At 39.5% G+C, this 17,734-nt stretch overlaps 1 protein-coding gene across 2 annotated transcripts in view; it reads left to right on the top strand.

Moving 5' to 3' along the window:
- The first annotated feature begins 1,245 nt into the window (after positions 1-1,245).
- CR2 (complement C3d receptor 2) overlaps positions 1,246-17,734 on the top strand; it is a 38,956-nt gene continuing 22,467 nt past the window's right edge. For both annotated transcript variants that reach the window (XM_050781621.1, XM_050781612.1), the window contains exons 1-2: positions 1,246-1,483; positions 16,068-16,457. In XM_050781621.1, coding sequence (XP_050637578.1) covers positions 1,426-1,483; positions 16,068-16,457 — 448 coding nt within the window. In that variant the 5' untranslated portion in view covers positions 1,246-1,425. The remainder of the gene's footprint in view (positions 1,484-16,067; positions 16,458-17,734) is intronic.

Raw genomic sequence — 17,734 nt, 5'->3', positions numbered from 1 at the left:
AAGGACACTCAACATACAAGCAGCAAGCCCTATGACAAAATCCACTTGGTGAAGAATGAAGCTTCCAGTCAAGGTTTGGTAAGTGAGTCATCTTAGATGTGGATTCGCCTGTCCCAGTTAACCCTTCAGATGACTGCACCTCCAGCTGATGTCTTAACTGCAATCTCCTGAGAGATCCCAAGCCAGAACCACCTGACCGACCCACAGAAACTGTGAGATCATAAATGTTTGTTCTTGCTTTACACCACTAACTTCAGGGTATTTTGTTATTATAATAGATAACGGACTTAAAAGTCATTCTCCAAAAATAATTGCAGTGTATTCATCAAAAATGTAAAGGTCATGCAATACCAAAAAGGCTGAGGACATTTTTCCAGATTAAAGAAGTTGGGGGGTGGGGAGTATGGCATAATGATCAAACACAATACATGATCCTGAAATGATTCTGGACCAGGAAAAACAAAGGTTGATTTCTATTGTTGTTATTGTTTTTACCATAACACAGGTTATTGAGATGATTGTCAAAATTTAAATACAGATGGTAGCTTATAAAATAGCCTTGTGTCAATGTTAAGTTCTTATTTTTGATCATTGCACTCTAGTTATGGAACAGAAACTCCTTAGTGAACCATTTAGAGTAGGAATAAATGCTAGATGGTTCCAAAGTAATAATTATATAATCATAATTATATAATCACATCTATGTACATATATGTCTATAGAGAAAGAATAGAGAATAGTAAAGAAAATATAGCAAAATGTTAACATGCAGAGAATCTGGATGACAAGTATATGGGAATTCTCTGTAGTACTCTTGAAACTTTTCTGTAGAGATTACTTCAAAATAAAAAGAAGAGCAGAAGTGGCTGCAGTTCCTAAATTCCCGAAGTCAACTTACATTGTTTTTTCAAACTGGGAGATGAATCCACTAATAGATTTTGAAATGAGTTTGGTGGATTTCTAATGTATTCTTATTAGAAATAAGAATTAGAATAGGATAGCCTAGCCTAGTCTAGCATAACACAGCATGGCACAGAAGACGAACATTGCAGTTACTAAGGGTGAGTACTAATTTGTGAAAGTTTTGTTTAAGTTCTAGAAAGAGAAACAAGTGTAGTGGGTTGCGTGGTCAAAAAAGTGGGGAAGCCACCGCAACAAGGGGCGAGTCTGAGCCACAGTGGCTCAGAGCTCCCCGCCCACCTCGTGCCGGGCGACCCCTCCCGCCTCTCCTACCCTCACCGGCGCCGCGTCAGCCCCCAGGCCGCCTACAGGTGTGCGCGCAGAACTAGCAAGTGTGCCGGACAATATTTAAGGGCCCGCCTCTCCTGGCTCACAGCTGCTTGCTGCTCCAGCCCTGCCCTCCCGGAGCTGCCGGACGCTCGCGGGTCTCGGAACGCATCCCGCCGCGGGGGCTTCGGCCGTGGCATGGGCGCCGCGGGCCTGCTCGGGGTTTTCTTGGCTCTCATCGTACCAGGGGTCCTCGGTGAGCTGGGAGGGGGAGCACGGAGGTGGGGACGCGTCCCGGGCAGGGAAGGCTTCTGTGCCGCGATGCAAACCAGGGGGCTAAAAGCGAGACGGTGGGTACAGTCCACGCGTGTCCTCCTCCCGCTAGCTTTAAGGGACTCCTGCAATAAACCGCCTGGTCGTGATTGTCCCCACTGGCTCCTCCGGGAGCTGGGACCTCCAGAATTGGAGGCTGCGCCACAGAGGGGCGCTGTCTGGTTGGCCCCGTGTGGCTGGCGGCGTGCTGGTGCTGGCTGTCTCCTGGCTCCCCGCCCCCGAGATTCTGCAGGTGCTCATCGCTCTCTGGCCGGCGGTCTGGGCTACCGCTCGCCGCAGGAAATCTATCCACGGCGTGCGGCACTAACTAGCCACGTGAGGCTGTTTCTGTACACCCTGAACTGCGCTCCTGCCCAGCAAAAGCGGCAGAGCCTCGGCTCCCTTCCCTAAATAAGAGTAAGACCTGGTTCCCAAGCATGGGTCTCAGATTTTCTGAACTCTAATGTGATATTGGTAAAGAGATCCTAAACATTAACCATCCGTAGTTATTTTTGAGACATGGATTAAAACTGTTGTTTTCTTCTTGTTATTAACCTTCTGTAATGGTGTGGACGTCCGCAAAGGTCTCATTCACCGTTTATTATATCTTTTATCCTCCAGATTGGCTTGATTTTAAAGAAAGATTATAATTAAGATTAGCATCTCTTGGCTACAGGATGGGTCTAAGTTTCTAATTATCTCCAGGGTATCATGCATTCCTAGTTTATAAGACGTTTACTGTATGCAGACCTCAATAACTGGGTGACTTTTGGCAAGTCATTTAGCTCCCTGATCTTCAGTTTCTTCATCTGTAAAATGAAACTAATGATTACCTGGTCTTCCACCTCACTAAGCTGCCCTGAGTACAAATGAAACTAAGCAAAGAAAGTTGGATGTTAGTTGTTACTACTAAATGTCAGTAATAAACCTCCTGTACAAAACTGTTTTTATGGAGCCAGCATTTAAGCTAACAAGCTGGGTATCCAATTGTTTTTACAGACATCCAGCTTGTTGAGGTGTCTGGAATACCGCACATATTGGTTTATTACAACTTACTGTTTGCTTTCCTGACATTTTACTGTCTCCTGACCCTTAAACCTCTCTCCAGACCCTTATCTTCATCTCTCTTTTCTTTTTCTGCATATTAACTCCCTTTGAACAAATGCGCATTCACAAGTTTTTCTAAGAGCAGAATACAGTCCCTGACTTCTCACCTATTTCTAAATTTCAGAGAGGATATTATCAACTGAAAATCAACTTCTTCACCAGTCCTGCCAATTCAGGGCCACAGCATCAGCATCATGTAGGTCACGTAACTGAAGACCCATGAAACACCGGGTCTACCTGTCAGCCGTTCAAGCTCCTGTGCTTCTGTTGTTTGTCCATTTCTCATTTTTGTACCAGTATTCCCCTCCTAAGCATTATAATTACCTGTGTAACAACCTCATCTCTTTTAAGAGATTTTGGTTCTCATGATTGGAAAGGTTAAAGAGTGACTATATAGGTCACTTTTCAATTATGAAAACAACAAATTTATATATATATATATAAATATATATATATTTGAGACGGAGTCTTGCTCTGTCGCCCAGGTTGGACTGCAGTGGCCGGATCTCAGCTCACTGCAAGCTCCGCCTCCCGGGTTTACGCCATTCTCCTTCCTCAGCCTCCCGAGTAGCTGGGACTACAGGTGCCCGCCACCTCGCGCGGCTAGTTTTTTGTATTTTTTAGTAGAGACGGGGTTTCACCGTGTTAGCCAGGATGGTCTCGATCTCCTGACCTCGTGATCCACCCGTCTCGGCCTCCCAAAGTGCTGGAATTATAGGCTTGAGCCACCACGCCCGGCCGAAATATATATATTTTTATTATTTCACTCCATTGTTCAAAAATCTAAAAGGCCTCCGGTGGAAGAAAATCTAGTTTCTTCAGCCTTTCTAGCCCTTTGGAATGGGATCTCACTGAAGCTCACACCCCCTGATTTCTCCAGCTCCCTGTCATGTATGTGCTGCTCATGGTCTTCCCCACCTGTCTCCCGTGGCTCACACCTTACCCAGTCTCCACTGCTGACTTTTACTGCTACTGTGTACTCTCCACGGATCATCTCTTGGCTCTTGGCCAGTTCCTGCACTTGAGTGTGCTTAAGAAACTACTAAAGTACCTTTATAAAATGTAGGTTTCTGGTTCCACCTCCCCCTCCAGAGGTTCATAGGTTTGGAGTTAGCACAGGAAAGCTGAGGTTTAACAATCACTCTAGAAGATTCTGCAGCAAGTATCTATAGGGCACACTGCTATAAGCAAAGTCAATGGGAAGCAAATTTCCTTTTTAGTGTTTTCCCATTTTTCCTTTTGTCTATTTGCATAAACAGATTCAAACTTCCCACACTTCTAAATTTTACTTAAGCCTTCACTGGTCATCTAAATTTGTCCTATGCTGAGAAAACAAAACCATGAAACAAGAATGCTCCCATTTTCTAATCAGCTACAAACCTACTAACTTACAAACTTACCTCCATCTGGGATTAGATTTTGTTCTCCACTGCAGAAAACCTGCTGAGACCTTCCCATCACATTAGAGTAAAACCCACGCCCCTTATTCTCCAATCTGACGCCTTCTGCCTCTCCCTGAAATTCTCTATGCCCCGCTCACTCTCTCTGCCCCAGCCATACTGGCCTTCTCTTTATTCTTTGAGCACAGTTGCACTAGGTATTCTGTCTTTTGAAATGCTCTTCCTACCAATTATTCCTTGCCTGGCTCCTCCTTGACATTCAAGGCTCAGCCCCCTGTTGTGCTTCTCTGACTCTTGTCTGAAGTATAAATATTTCAGGGCACTCTCCAATACAAAACCGTGTTCTATTTTCTGCAGACCACCTATCACCATCTAAAACCTTCTTGCTTATTTATTTACCTGTTTGTTGTTTGTTCCCTCACTGGAATACAAGTTCCATGAGTGCAAGACCGTAATCTGCTTTATTTCCTGATTTGAGTTCCTATCAATTGCCTGTAACTTGGAAATTAATAAATATGAATTGAAATCTTGGTATGTTTCCTCCTATAACAATGAAAGAAGTATCCTTTCTGCTGACAATTTCAGCTCTTCTTCCTGTATTCATTATCATGTTCCATACCCTTTTGCCTTTGCAAGGACTTTACTTCTGCAGATATCTCCTGCCTTGCATCATCCGTGTGCTTTTTTCTGCATGATCATCCCCACCAGCATTTAAGTATACCCAGGAAATCCTTTGTGGACCTTCTCATGACCCACTGGAACTCCATTTTCCTGTCCCTCTTTTGTCCTTCTCAGCAAAACTTCTCATTGACTACTTACTCAAATTTCTTTATCTCCTTCTCCACTTCAGACAGGCTTCTTCCCCACCTGTCTCCTGGAGCTATTTCTTGCAACGTCACTATTGACCCTTGTGCTGATAAATCTAATGGTCATTTTTATATCTTACTCTTTCTCAGTCTTTCAGCAAAAGCTGATGATTTTCTTTCTCTTGAAACTGTTATTCTCATCTTCCAAACCAAGATACTCTTACCTGTTTTTCCATACTTCTCTGGTGACTCTTAGTCTTTTTTGTTCTATCTCTAAATATTAGAGGGTCTTGGGGCTCAGCCCTGAGCCTCTTCTGTCTTTCTTCATTTCTTCTTCCTAAAAGACCTCATCTCATCTTGTCTCATGGCTTTGAATACTATTTATATGTTAACAACTCATATTTATTATCTATAGTTCTGTCCTGTCTCCTGAGCTGCAAACTTGTACATCCATCTGCCTACTTGGCATCTTGATGTGGATGCCTAGTATGTTAGATATACCAAGTCTGAATGGAAATGATTCTGAACACAATTCCCTACCTGAAGGCCACAATAGACACCACACACACACACACACACACACACACACACACACACACACAGAGTCCTTTTTCAGGCTTTCCATCCTCAGAACAGGGTAATTCCATCAATTGTGTAGCCCAAGTCAGAAGTCTAGAAGTCAGGAATCCTCCCGTTTCCTCAGCCCCACATGTAAAACAACAAAAAGTCTTGCCAATTCTATTTCTAAAATATATCCACTGCTCACTACTTTGGTCCAAGCCTCTTTTTTTTTTTTTTTTTTTTTTTTTTTTTTTTTTTGGCCCTAAACTGTACTCTTTGCTTCTAAAAGTAGCAGTTCGATCCACTCTCTACCCAAATGTCAGAATATTCCTTTAAAAAAGTAAATCAGGCCATGTGATTCTCCTGCTTTAACTCTCCAATGACTTCTACTCAGGATAACATTCACATATCTGTGGCCTGAGAAGCCCTGCATGATCCCTTCTGCTGAGTTTTCTGTCTTCATCGCGTACCATTCTGCTTAGCTCATTGCATCCCAGCCACACTTGCCTTCTGTCTGTCCCTGGAGCATACCAAATTCATTCCTCCTGTTAGGCCTCTGCCTAAAATACTTGTACTCAGCAATTTGCCTGGCTGCTTCCTTCTTCCTTCTTGTCCTTCAGTCACAACTTAAATGTTGCTGTTTCACAGGCCTTCCTTAACCATCATAACTGAAGTTGCATGCCACCCTGTCCCTTCTCCTTCCAGTGCATTACGTTGTGACATATCACTGTATTTCATATTTCATGTTCAGCACCTTCTTATTTATTTCCTGGTATCTACAGTCTATCTCTTTCTGTTGGATTATATATTCTATGAGGGTGGGAACCTTGTCTCTAATGTTCACAGATACATCTCCTGTGCTTAGGACTGAACTTTGGTTAATATGCATAACTGTTGTTAAACTAAATAACAAACAGAGAAAGACTCTCTAAAAGAAAAAGATATTTGTTTGGGAATAGAACATTGCAATGGGAATATGTGTGTGATCATGAACTGTGTGTATATTCAAGGAAGGAAAGGAAGACAAAGGTTTTTAAAGGAAAAATAATTGTTTTAGAATAATTATCCTTGGCTACAAAGGCCAATAACAAGGGTGATGCCAGTTTGAGGTTATACAGGCAGACGCCGGAAGGATGTTCTCATAGAGTTGCAGTGGCCTTTGTGCACGGTTGTGGTTTTTCAGTCTTTTATGGTAGTTTGGGTTAACAGGCATACAAGCATGAGAAGGTTTTCATGGCCTTCCCTGGCTTTGTCAAGGTGTTTTTTTATTTTGTTTTGTTTTTACATTAGTGACTCTGTTTTGATTCTGACAACTTTGACATCATCATTCAAAACTTGCTTATCAAATAGCCAGGAAACCCAATATTAAGGTATTTGATTATATGAATTATCATTCTCAATAATGATTTTTCCCTCCTACCTGCTTTCTAAAATTTTGGTTTTATTTTTATTATCCTATATGTTTGTTTTTCATCTATTTCAAATGGATTTCCAAGCCATTCCTGGTAAAGTCCCTGGGCCCAAATAATTAAATATATCCCTGTTGATTTAACTCAGAAACTGCTTCGCCTGGTTGTTTTTAACATGGTACATGGTTGGAAGGATGTGTGTCTGAATGTCAAGTCACCATCTTTGATCTTTGATCCAGTCATGATCTCCTCTGAGTTTTACTCCTGGTTACAGAAAGATGTGAAGAGGGTTCAGTGACCTTCAAGAAAATTTGTATTATTTGATGGCTCATGGATTAATCTTCCCTTTTCTGATATGATCTGCCTTGTGACCTGGGATTTTGGCTTTCATTACTAACGAGGATTGATGTTCCCAAAGGAAGATAGCCCTTAAGTCTCCTTATTGGAAATGAGACCTTCCCATTTTTTCCCATCCAGAAAGTGTGATCTGTATCTCCTTTCGTCATGGGAAGTTATGCTATGAAGCACCCTTCTGCTTTTGCTGTTTCCAGATCTTCATTCCATCTTCATCCAGGTCATTGCCACTGATTAAATCTTGTAAATTTAAATTGGTTTTCCAGTTTGTGGAGGATAATTTGATATTGTCCTTATTTACATTTGATAATTACAGATTAAGTCACTTGACTAGAGTCACTAGTACAAGTAGTATCAGGATCATGAAGTTTGTCTCCATTGAGGTCAAACCCTGATACTTCTTATAGAATTGTGTTATTTTGCACAGAGTAAGCACTTGGAGACTTTTGTAGTTGTTAATGGAGAAAACTAAGTAACTGAGGAAATAAATCGAAGGGGACCTATAGTGATATCTGGCTCCCAATAATGATGCCTATTCTTAGAACCAGTCTTTGTGACTTCTCCAGTAGCAATGTAGGGTCACAGCTAAGGTCTGGCTGTGTTTTGGGAGCTTTGTGTGTGACCTTGTGTCAACTGGTTCATGTTTATGCTTTGACTTTCACCTGTACCTGTCTCAGACCTGTTTGAAAAAGAAGGAGATTATAAATTTGATATTTAAATACACTGCTATTCTAGGAGGGCCTTACAACTGTGTACTTTTTTTGCCTGGCCTACCATCTGATCTGGAAGAAGAGTTAACTTCTTGTTTTCTGCTTGTCAGTTTAGGGCGTTGAAACTTGAGCTTGTTCTCATACATAGAAAAATGACTTTTCCAGCTATATCCCTAAGTATATCATTGCTATAGTTTTTACCTAGTGCCTAGAATAACTTCTATTCCATTATTAATAATAATATTGTTATTTGAAGTTACAGGAAACTGTCTTGAAATGACCAGCCCTTTATCTAGTTCCCATCAGAAAGTATTTACTGAGTTCTCTTTGGGGGCATGTTACTCTACTAGATTAACAGAATAAAATAATAAAGAATAATAAACATGTTTTCTCCTCTCTAGGCATTAAAGGTTTAATAGCTAAGATAGTTATGTAAATTCATTAAAGTAATTTTACAGGATCATATGTGTACTGAGCTTTTACAAGGTCTCTTATATACTTTAGTTTCTTATGCTATCCTGGGAAAGTTTGTGTTTACAATTTTTACTTTTTTGTCCCACAAACTCACCAAATAGCATACATTAGTTACGTGAAGTTTTTTTGCATACAAATAATACCTCAGTGAAACTGGGAAAACATTAATATCCACTCCCCCTACCACCCTTATAAAAAAATCAAAACATATGTACTCATCCTTCAAGGCCCTTGCCACATGCCTTTCCTGTTTTCCCCAGTCTCTGACCTCACTGTGAAAAAACAAGCAAACAAACTAAAACCACTAACTTTTACTTGTAAGGGTGAAGGAGATAGAACAATTCTGAGGATTTTCTGAAATTTTATGAAAAATTACTTTCTCCGTCTCTGAAGTCTACCCTAAAAATTCTCTGAACCTCTGAGCTTATTTCTATGTATATTCACCCATGCTGCAATGACATGCGTTCTTCATTCCTCAAAATATTGCCCTATTTTAGACTTACATTCTAAAGATCAAAGTTTTCAGGATAATTGGTAACAAGGCAGAAACAGAGAAGAGGTTTTAGCCTCTCTTGGTTTTTATGTTTCTGTGGCCTTTGTCTCTAGGTCAGGGTAAGTTTCTGCAAGGTTTCCTTTTGCTAAGCCTAAAATTCAGAGTAACCAGTCTTAAGTTTGCTGTTGGGATATCTTGCAAATACAAATGCTTTCTTGGGTATATCAGGAGGCATTCTTTTTTTTTGAGACGGAGTCTCGCTCTGTTGCCCAGGCTGGAGTGCAGTGGTGCGATCTCCACTCACTGCAAGCTCTGCCTCCCAGGTTCATGCCATTCTCCTGCCTCAGCCTCCCATGTAGCTGGGACTACAAGCGCCCACCACCACACCCCGCTAATTTTTGTATTTTTAGTAGAGACGGGGTTTCACCGTGTTAGCCAGGATGGTCTTGATCTCCTGACCTCGTGATCTGCCCACCTCGGCCTCCCAAAGTGCTGGGATTACAGGCGTGAGCCACCGCGCCCGGCCTCAAGAGGCATTCTTTATCACCTCCCTAGAGATCTTCAAGTGGTCAGATGCTCAGCAGTTCTATAAGCATGAGTAATCCTGTAATAGAGGCATCTTTGGGTCTGTCGCTGTATCTGGATGAGATAATGTGTTATGTTTAAGATAAAAGACCAGTAAATTCACGTGTCATCTCAAGTGAAGAGGGCTCCTAGGTGCTACATGCTTCCTTTTACTCCTAGGAGCAAAAGGGTGTGAGGGTTAAGTCATGATAGCTGGCCAAACCTATTCATCCTGTGATCTTTATGACTTTGATCTATGGTCTCCATACTGTGTTAGGGTGAGGTTAGAAGTTAGAGTACAAAGAATGTTAATATTACCTCATCCTTATCCCATTCAATTCAAAAAATACTTTTAAGTAACTACTAGATACGAAGCTCTAGACCGGACAGTGGGACCTGGGAATTACATAAAAGCTAATCTGATAGTCTTTGCCTTTGAGAAACTCCTACAGTAGTTGTAAAGACTGACTCTTAAATATACATTGTACTATGATGTAGTTCTCTTATTTATGAAGTGTTATGAGGTCATAGAGAAATAAATCATAAATGCTACCTAGAAGAATTAGAGAAATATAGGCCTTCCGGGCAGAGGAAACAGCATTTGCAAAAGCATAATTATGTGCGAGAACATAATGTCTTTGGAAAAAAATCAGTGTCATTGGAGTATAGGCTACATAGTGATGAATGGTAGTTGATTAAATGGATTGGAGCTTACTTGTAAAAAATCTATGCATTTTTTCCCTATAAACAATGGTAAGTCATAGTAAATTTTTAAATGTGCAGAGTGGCATGACCACATTTGTGTATTAGAAAGATAATATGTGCAGTGGTATAGAAGATGTACCAGCCCAAGGGAGAACAATTAGAAAAGTAAATTATGTCATTCAATGATCCAGTGAGAAACTGCTGCAATGACAAAATAGTTCGTTTGGGGTGAGATTTCTGGAGTCCAGTCACTAAACTTTGGTAACTAATTGAATGAAGAGCAGAGAGTAGAGGATGAGTTACAAAAAGGAAATGGTTAATGTGAGCTTTTTAAGGCAGAAGATTTGGTAGATGATACCATAGATTAACAGAATATATATAAAAATGGAAAATGAAGACTCTAAGTTATAATTGACCACAAATAAAGTTGGCGTCCATGCACAGAAATACAGACTGTGTGCATTAAACAAGTAGTGTTCTAGGGTTGACTGATCCTTTGGAAAGTTTTGTAAATGTAAGAATTTCTGTGAGTAAACATAAGCAGGCCTGTCAGCAAGTCTAGTCAGGTTGAGATCTAATATAAAACACAAAAAATCTCCAAAAAGTCTCCTAAATCCCAGTCTGGAATTCTGTTTGGGTTGGTTTGGTTTTCTTTTGTAGGTAAATCATGTATGATTCATAGAGAACTCCTTTAGGACTCTGTGATTACACACATGGGTATTGCATTTGGGTCGACAGTGACATAATTTTGTAATAAAGGGTGGGTTGGCAGGAGACATTTCCAGGGTACATGGATACCAGAACAGCAGTTCCAACCAGAAACCGTCACTCTTCCAAAAGAGATCTGAGTAATTGCCACATACTTTTTAAAATAAATAAGGAAAAAGGAATCACCTCCCTGATCTACTCTAGAGACACTGCTTCAAGATTACCAGCTAGAGAGGATTCCTAGGAGACAAGGAAGTTTTGGCTACTCTCTTCCAATTTTAAATCTCCAGTGCTACTGCCCAGGAGCTTGAATTTCATTTGATTTTAAATTGTATGAGTCCTTAATCTATCACCCCTACTTGTCATAAATGATATTCTATTCTTTGCTATTCTTTCAGCAGAGAAAGAACTAAGCTTTTCTAAAATGTAAGTCTAGCTGGGAGATGATCACTCATCTCTTTTTTATTTTTATTTTAAGTTCTGGGGTACATGTGCAGGATGTGCAGTTTTGTTACATAGGTAAACGTGTGCTGTGAGATTTCTCATCTCTTTGTGTTTAGTGACTCATCTGCTATATGTATTGTCTCAGATAATATTGTAACCTGGGATAATGACATACATTTTTAGGAATGTAAGTAAAACAATCTCTTTATTGCACCCTATTTAATTCCTCTTGCCCCTTCCAGAGGGAAATTGGGCATCTGCACACCAAAGTGAGTAGCCAGGAGGGTTACACTTGGTTTGAGTAGCTCTAAGCACACAGCTATGACTTACCCATCTTCCTTATGGCCCCCAATCCTACCACACTTTCCTTTGTTTACTGTCCTTTGATTATAATTTATTTCATAGTGAATAAATGCTTACATCTAAAACATTCCAGGAGATTACACACTGCCAACTTTATTCCATGCAAAAAGTAAGCTACCCTAGGTCCCTTCTATAACAATTTGTCTGTGGTCTGGGGTGGGGACTGGTGACCAGCTCATAGCTTTTTGGTTTTTACCAGCCAGTTCCATATATCTTTCGACCTTGCTACTTCCTATTTAGAATCATCTTTGAGATCAGGATACAGAATTTCAACAAAATGGGTAAATTGCAGGCTGAGTTGCCGTTTGGATTGCAAGAATGAAGAGAAAATTCTCAGAAAGTATAATATTCTCTCTTTCTCCACCTACTCCTTAAAAAGGTATTCCTTGTAAGTCACTCCCAGCCATCCCCAATGACAGCAGCAACAGGGAGAGAGGTTTACTATGAAATCATCAGTGCCATATTGGATATAATAGGGAAAAGCTGTTTGACCTCTTGGTTGAGAGTCAATGCATTGCACTAGCAAAGGTAATCAAGTTGATATCTGGAGCTCTGCAGCAACCCTCCTCTTCAGTGTATTACTCTTACCTGAATGCTCAATTATAGAAGTTGAAAATGGAGTTGTGGAATCTGGATTATGTTCATTTTTTAAAAATGATACAGTGATATTTAAGTGTAAGCTTGGTTTTACCATGAAAGGCAGCAATGTAATATGATGTCAACTAAACAGCAAACAGAATCCTCTACTGCCAACGTGCTTCAGGGGTGAGTTGGGCTGAAACTTCAGGATCTAGAAATAAAACAAGGTTTTTTTTTGGGAAACAGGTATATGGTACCTATGGAAAGAGCAGAAGGAAGATAGTATATGTGGTTGCGTTTTCTAGTTAAAGAGGTTTTTATTGTTGTTGTTTGTTTTTTGTTTCTGTTTTTGTTTTTTTGAGATGGAGTCTCGCTCAGTTGCCCAGGCTGGAGTACAATGGCATGATCTTGGCTCACTGCAAACTCCACCTTCTGGGTTCAAGTGATTCTCCTGTCTCAGCCTCCCGAGTAGCTGGGATTACAGGCACCCACTATCATGCCTGGCTAAATTTTGTATTTTTGTAGAGATGGGGTTTCACTATGTTGGCCAGACTGGTCTTGAACTCCTGACCTCAGGTGATCCACCTGCCTCAGCCTCCCAAAGTGCTGGAATTACAGACGTGAACCACCACACCTGGCCTAGTTAAAGAGTTTAAAAGTAAACTTTGAAAGTAATATCTAAATGTTGCAGATGTAGGACTTCTTTCTCTTTTGTATTTTGGGGCAGTACTAGATCTGTGTTATTGTAGGGGAAATTAAAAGATGCTTTTTTAAAAAGCAGATAGCACCAAAGTCAATGATTAGAGATTTGTGTGTGTGTGTGTGTGTATATATATATATATACACATATATATATATGACTAGATTTTATTCAAAGGAAGATAAGATGAACTCTCAATTCCATTGGCTGAACTCTCAATCCCATTGGCCACACCAATGGGGGAAATTGGCTGAGATCAGAATTTGACTCAAAACACTGTAGATGGGCACATGCCTCAGGACATCCTGAGGCTGTGTCACAGGCACAAAATTAAAAATAAAAAAATACTGTGGACATTATACATTTTCATACTGAAAAATGAAGCCTTTATGAAAGAAGGCTAGTCATCAGGTTGAGTCTGCACCCACCATTCTCCCCTTCTCCTCTTCTTTTACTGGGAAGTGTCTGACTCTCTAAAAACCTGGCAACATTGAAAGCTTTGTCCACAAAGCTCAGAAACCTCATTAGCCTTGTTTTTGGAGCAGGAAGGAAGAGGTAGATTTTGGTGGTGAAAATGTGTTGCAAAAGTTTAGTTTCACTGGCTACGATATTGATGAGAGAATGGCTCAGACCCTTTGAACTGAATGAAATGGAAAATGATGAGTAAGGTAATGTTTCCTGTCATAAATCAAGATAAAGAAAACAGATAGTTATAAAGTTCATCAATTCTGAAAAAAAATAATGCATGTCAGCTCTGCTCTATGTCACCCAAAGGACTCTCTGCCTTACCTTTAGGACAGCTTATGGGAACACCTTCATCCCATGCCTACTAACCCCAAGCTGGTGGTAGAGAAGATTGCTCTTATTTTAGAAAGAGCTTCTCTATGCTGCAGAGAAGAATGTCTTACTCTTTTCTCAGGGAATCTGCCACCTCCACATATCTACCATGATAATTATAACAAAAGAGATAAGGAAGTGTCCTACAGATATAAGCCTGGCTACACTCTCATTGGAACTAACTCTGTGCAGCGTATGTCCTTGGAAACCTGGAACCATGTAGCACTAAAATGTGCAAGTGCCCAAAGTTATACTCCATCTAAAGAAAACTCAACAGTTCCCTGCTTACGTATCAACCTCGTCTCTTTTTTTCAAGTGAAATCATGGCATGCCACTCCAAACCAACTTCTCAATGGTTATGTAGCTCCTACTCCTAATCTTTAACATGGGACAGAGGTTTCCTTTGTGATGAGAGGTGAGTGTGAGGTGATGGGGCCTGAACTGAGACCTAGAACCCATAGTTAAACATTGTGAAGTGTGATCTCTAAAGACAGTTATTTTTTTTCTGACTTTTTCTCTCTTTTTCTTTGTCCTTTATGACTTAAAGCTCTGTCATTAACCAAGCCCTCTTTAGTTTCTCCAAATGTATGTATTACGCATGGCCAGCCAAAGCTGGGAATTGTCCTTTCAGCAGTTGAAAGAGCAAAGCTTTAGATTAGAAGTGAAGGCTCCAAATATGGAGAATGAATAGATGATCCTGGGTTCAATAAGAGGGACTCTCTGGAGTAAACTTGAGGATCTAGATGTTTGATGTTTTCTTCACTAGAAAAGGAGACTATTTTTTTCTAGATGGTCACAAGAATCTTGATATTTGGATGCAAAAGAGGGGAGGAAGAATGTTAAAAGGAATACGATTTTTAAGATTTTATTTTTCTATATGTTTTTACCTAGTCTGAAGTTATCATGTAGTTGGGTCGATCACAAATAACCTTGGACTTTTTTCCTGAAGTCAAAAATCTTAAAAATATAGATCCCATTAATACCATCAACTTGAGAGAAGTGACTAATTTGACAGAATTAGTTTGTTCTGGTGATGACTTCTTACCCTTTATTGTTTAATGTTCCAGTTAAATGGCAGATCTTCTAGTCAGTGTGTCCCAGAAGGAATGACAACACCCTGGAACAATAAATTTCTGTCTAGGGAGTGGAAAACAAAACAACCAAGTATGGATCTTGCCTTTTGATGTTTGGTGTGTTCCCACCCATATATCAATTATCACATCTTATCCATATGTGTGCTTTGAATATATATATGCCACTCTTCTCTGTCTTCTGGAATGCAGACCAAATATGTTAAATTGATTCAGTCGAGTACATATTATATTGCAGATTCTATATATATAAAGATAACAGTTCTCGAAAGTTACCCTTACTGAAACTAAGTATAGCACTGATGTGATGAAACAGTTTGGCTATATCTTCTTATGCCAGTTCTCACTCAAGACCTCCTCTTGGAGCCAAAAGAAAGTTAACTGAAAGTTCTAGAGGTTGGCAATTTTCCCTTAATTCTGAGACTGCCTCAGAAAAGGTGTGCATAACAAAGTAACTGTAAACAATATCCTTCATGGTTATTAGGACAAGTAAATGAAGAATATGAGGCCATTATTCAAAACCTCTGTTCACTTCCTGTGGCTTTTTCAAAGTGTTCCAGCATCAAGTCATGACAAATCACCTGTAGTGAGGCTCTAGTATCTTCAGCAGCAGGACCAAATGTGGTAATCACAGCCTGTACCCCCAGTTGTGTGTTTGAAATAGCCATTGAATAATTAGTATGTTCCAGGTATTGTACTTTCTCTGTTCATGTACTTTTAGCACTGGATTCTCACTGCACCTTATGAAGTAGTTTGCATTATACTATAGACTAAGAAACTGAAGCTTAAAGAGGGTAAGACTTGCTTGAAGTCACACAGCTATTGAATGACTGTGGGGATTTGAAACTAGGTCTGCTGAGTTCAAATTTCCTTAATCCATGGTACCTTCCCACATGTAACTAATGTGCCAGTAATATGTTATTTTCATGTGCTAAATTTGCCTTTTATTTCATTATTAAAATTGATTAGATTCAGAACTTTTGGATACATTCTTTTCATTATTATTGTTTGATCAAGATGATTCATGTTGATCTGTTTGCTGAGGATGAAGAAAAAGATAAGAATTTAGGAGCTTGGGAGTAAGCAGGGAAGAAATAAGCTATACGTATTTCTAAGTCTGTTTCTGAAAAAGTTGTGTGATATATATTTGGATATTTTACCTATATTTGAATATTTTATCACCATGATCAGTATGCCTACCAAATTCCTTTTCTACTTTTCAGGAATTTCTTGTGGCTCTCCTCCTCCTATCCTAAATGGCCGGATTAGTCATTATTCTACCCCCATCACTCTTGGTACTGTGATAAGGTACATATGTTCAAATGGCTTCCGCCTCATTGGAGAAAAAAATATAATTTGCATAACTAAAGACGAAGTGGTTGGAATCTGGGATAAACCTGCTCCTAAATGTGAATATTTCAATAAATATTCTACTTGCCCTGAGCCCATAGTACCAGGAGGATACAAAACTAGAGGCGCTGAACCACCCTACATACATGGTGATTTTGTGACATTTGCCTGTAAAGCCAACTTTTCCATGAACGGAAACAAGTCTGTTTGGTGTCAAGCAAATAGTAAGTGGGGACCGACACGACTACCAACCTGTGAAAGTGGTGAGTATGAAAAGAAAGCTGAGTTGGGAGGTGGGGTCTTGCTTTTCTGTGCAGACCACGCTTTGTACCCTCCTGAAGGACAAACAGTGTGAACATGTAATGATGGGGGTGGAAGAAGGAAACAAGGGAAAAGGTGAAAGTTATGGCTTCTTCATTTTTCTTCATGGAGGAATATAACTGCTCATTCAAAAAACATCAGTTGAGCAAAGGAATTTAAAGTACAATGGAAAAATGTAATTAAACATACCTAATACTTGAGTAGGGTAAGTTTTGCAAGGATGGGGCCAGAGTTTGTTGGGGTTGTAGGAATAGGGTGATTTTCAACTGTATATCTGTGTTACTGTTAAAATGAGAAGAAAGGTGGGATCTTATAGCAAAAATATACCCAATGGATTTGAAATTAATGTATAAGTATCTGCTAATACAGTCTGGCACAGGTGATATCCTTCTCTCTGTAGTCTCTGTAAACATGTTTTGAAGTTATCCACTATTTCCCCAAGTCATCTTCTGAGCCATCACATTTCAAATAAATGCCTTTGAAAATAGGGACCTACTGTAAATTCTTCATTCCTTTTCTTTTGGTTTGGTTTATGTTGCTGCTGAAATATAAATCTGAATTTGAATTTCACAATTACAAGAATTGGCAATATTTAACAAAAATTATACTATTAAATTAGGTATTTATTTTCTTAATAAAGAACAATGTTGACAAATTTTAAGCAGATTAAAGAGCTGACAAAACTGTTAAATTAGTATAAAATGGGATTGTATTTATTGATCAATTGATGAATAGATAGCATTGGAGAAAGGAGATCTTATGATAGTCAGAAAGCCTAATGACTGTTGAAAACAAGCTTTTGCAACGACTTAGACAGACGTATATGTATGGACATGGAAGGATATTGTATACATGTTGCTAAGTAGAGGAAGTAAGGCATAGAATATGTATTAGTTGTACACACACACTATATATGTATCATGCGTAGGATCCCAATAAACTGTATTACTAATATCTACCAGGATAGCCCTTGAAATGATAGCATGCTACTTTTGGAACAGAGAATAAGCTTAAGGATAGGGTGAGAATATAGGTGAAAACTGACATTTTTGGTAATTGAAGTTTTTCACAAGGCAAATGTAATTCACATAGTGTAACTAAAAATGAAAAATAATGTACTATTCATGGCTATTTATGGCATAAGATGGATACACTTAAACCATACCTGTTTGATCTTTAAAAGACTAGGTCAAAAGTTAATAACAACTGGCTACCATAG

The sequence above is a fragment of the Macaca thibetana genome, chromosome 1 (assembly GCF_024542745.1).
Source record: "Macaca thibetana thibetana isolate TM-01 chromosome 1, ASM2454274v1, whole genome shotgun sequence".
Lineage (NCBI taxonomy): Eukaryota > Metazoa > Chordata > Mammalia > Primates > Cercopithecidae > Macaca > Macaca thibetana.
The sequence above is the reverse complement of the archived record's forward strand: the minus strand, read 5'-3'. Positions and strand labels throughout refer to the sequence as shown.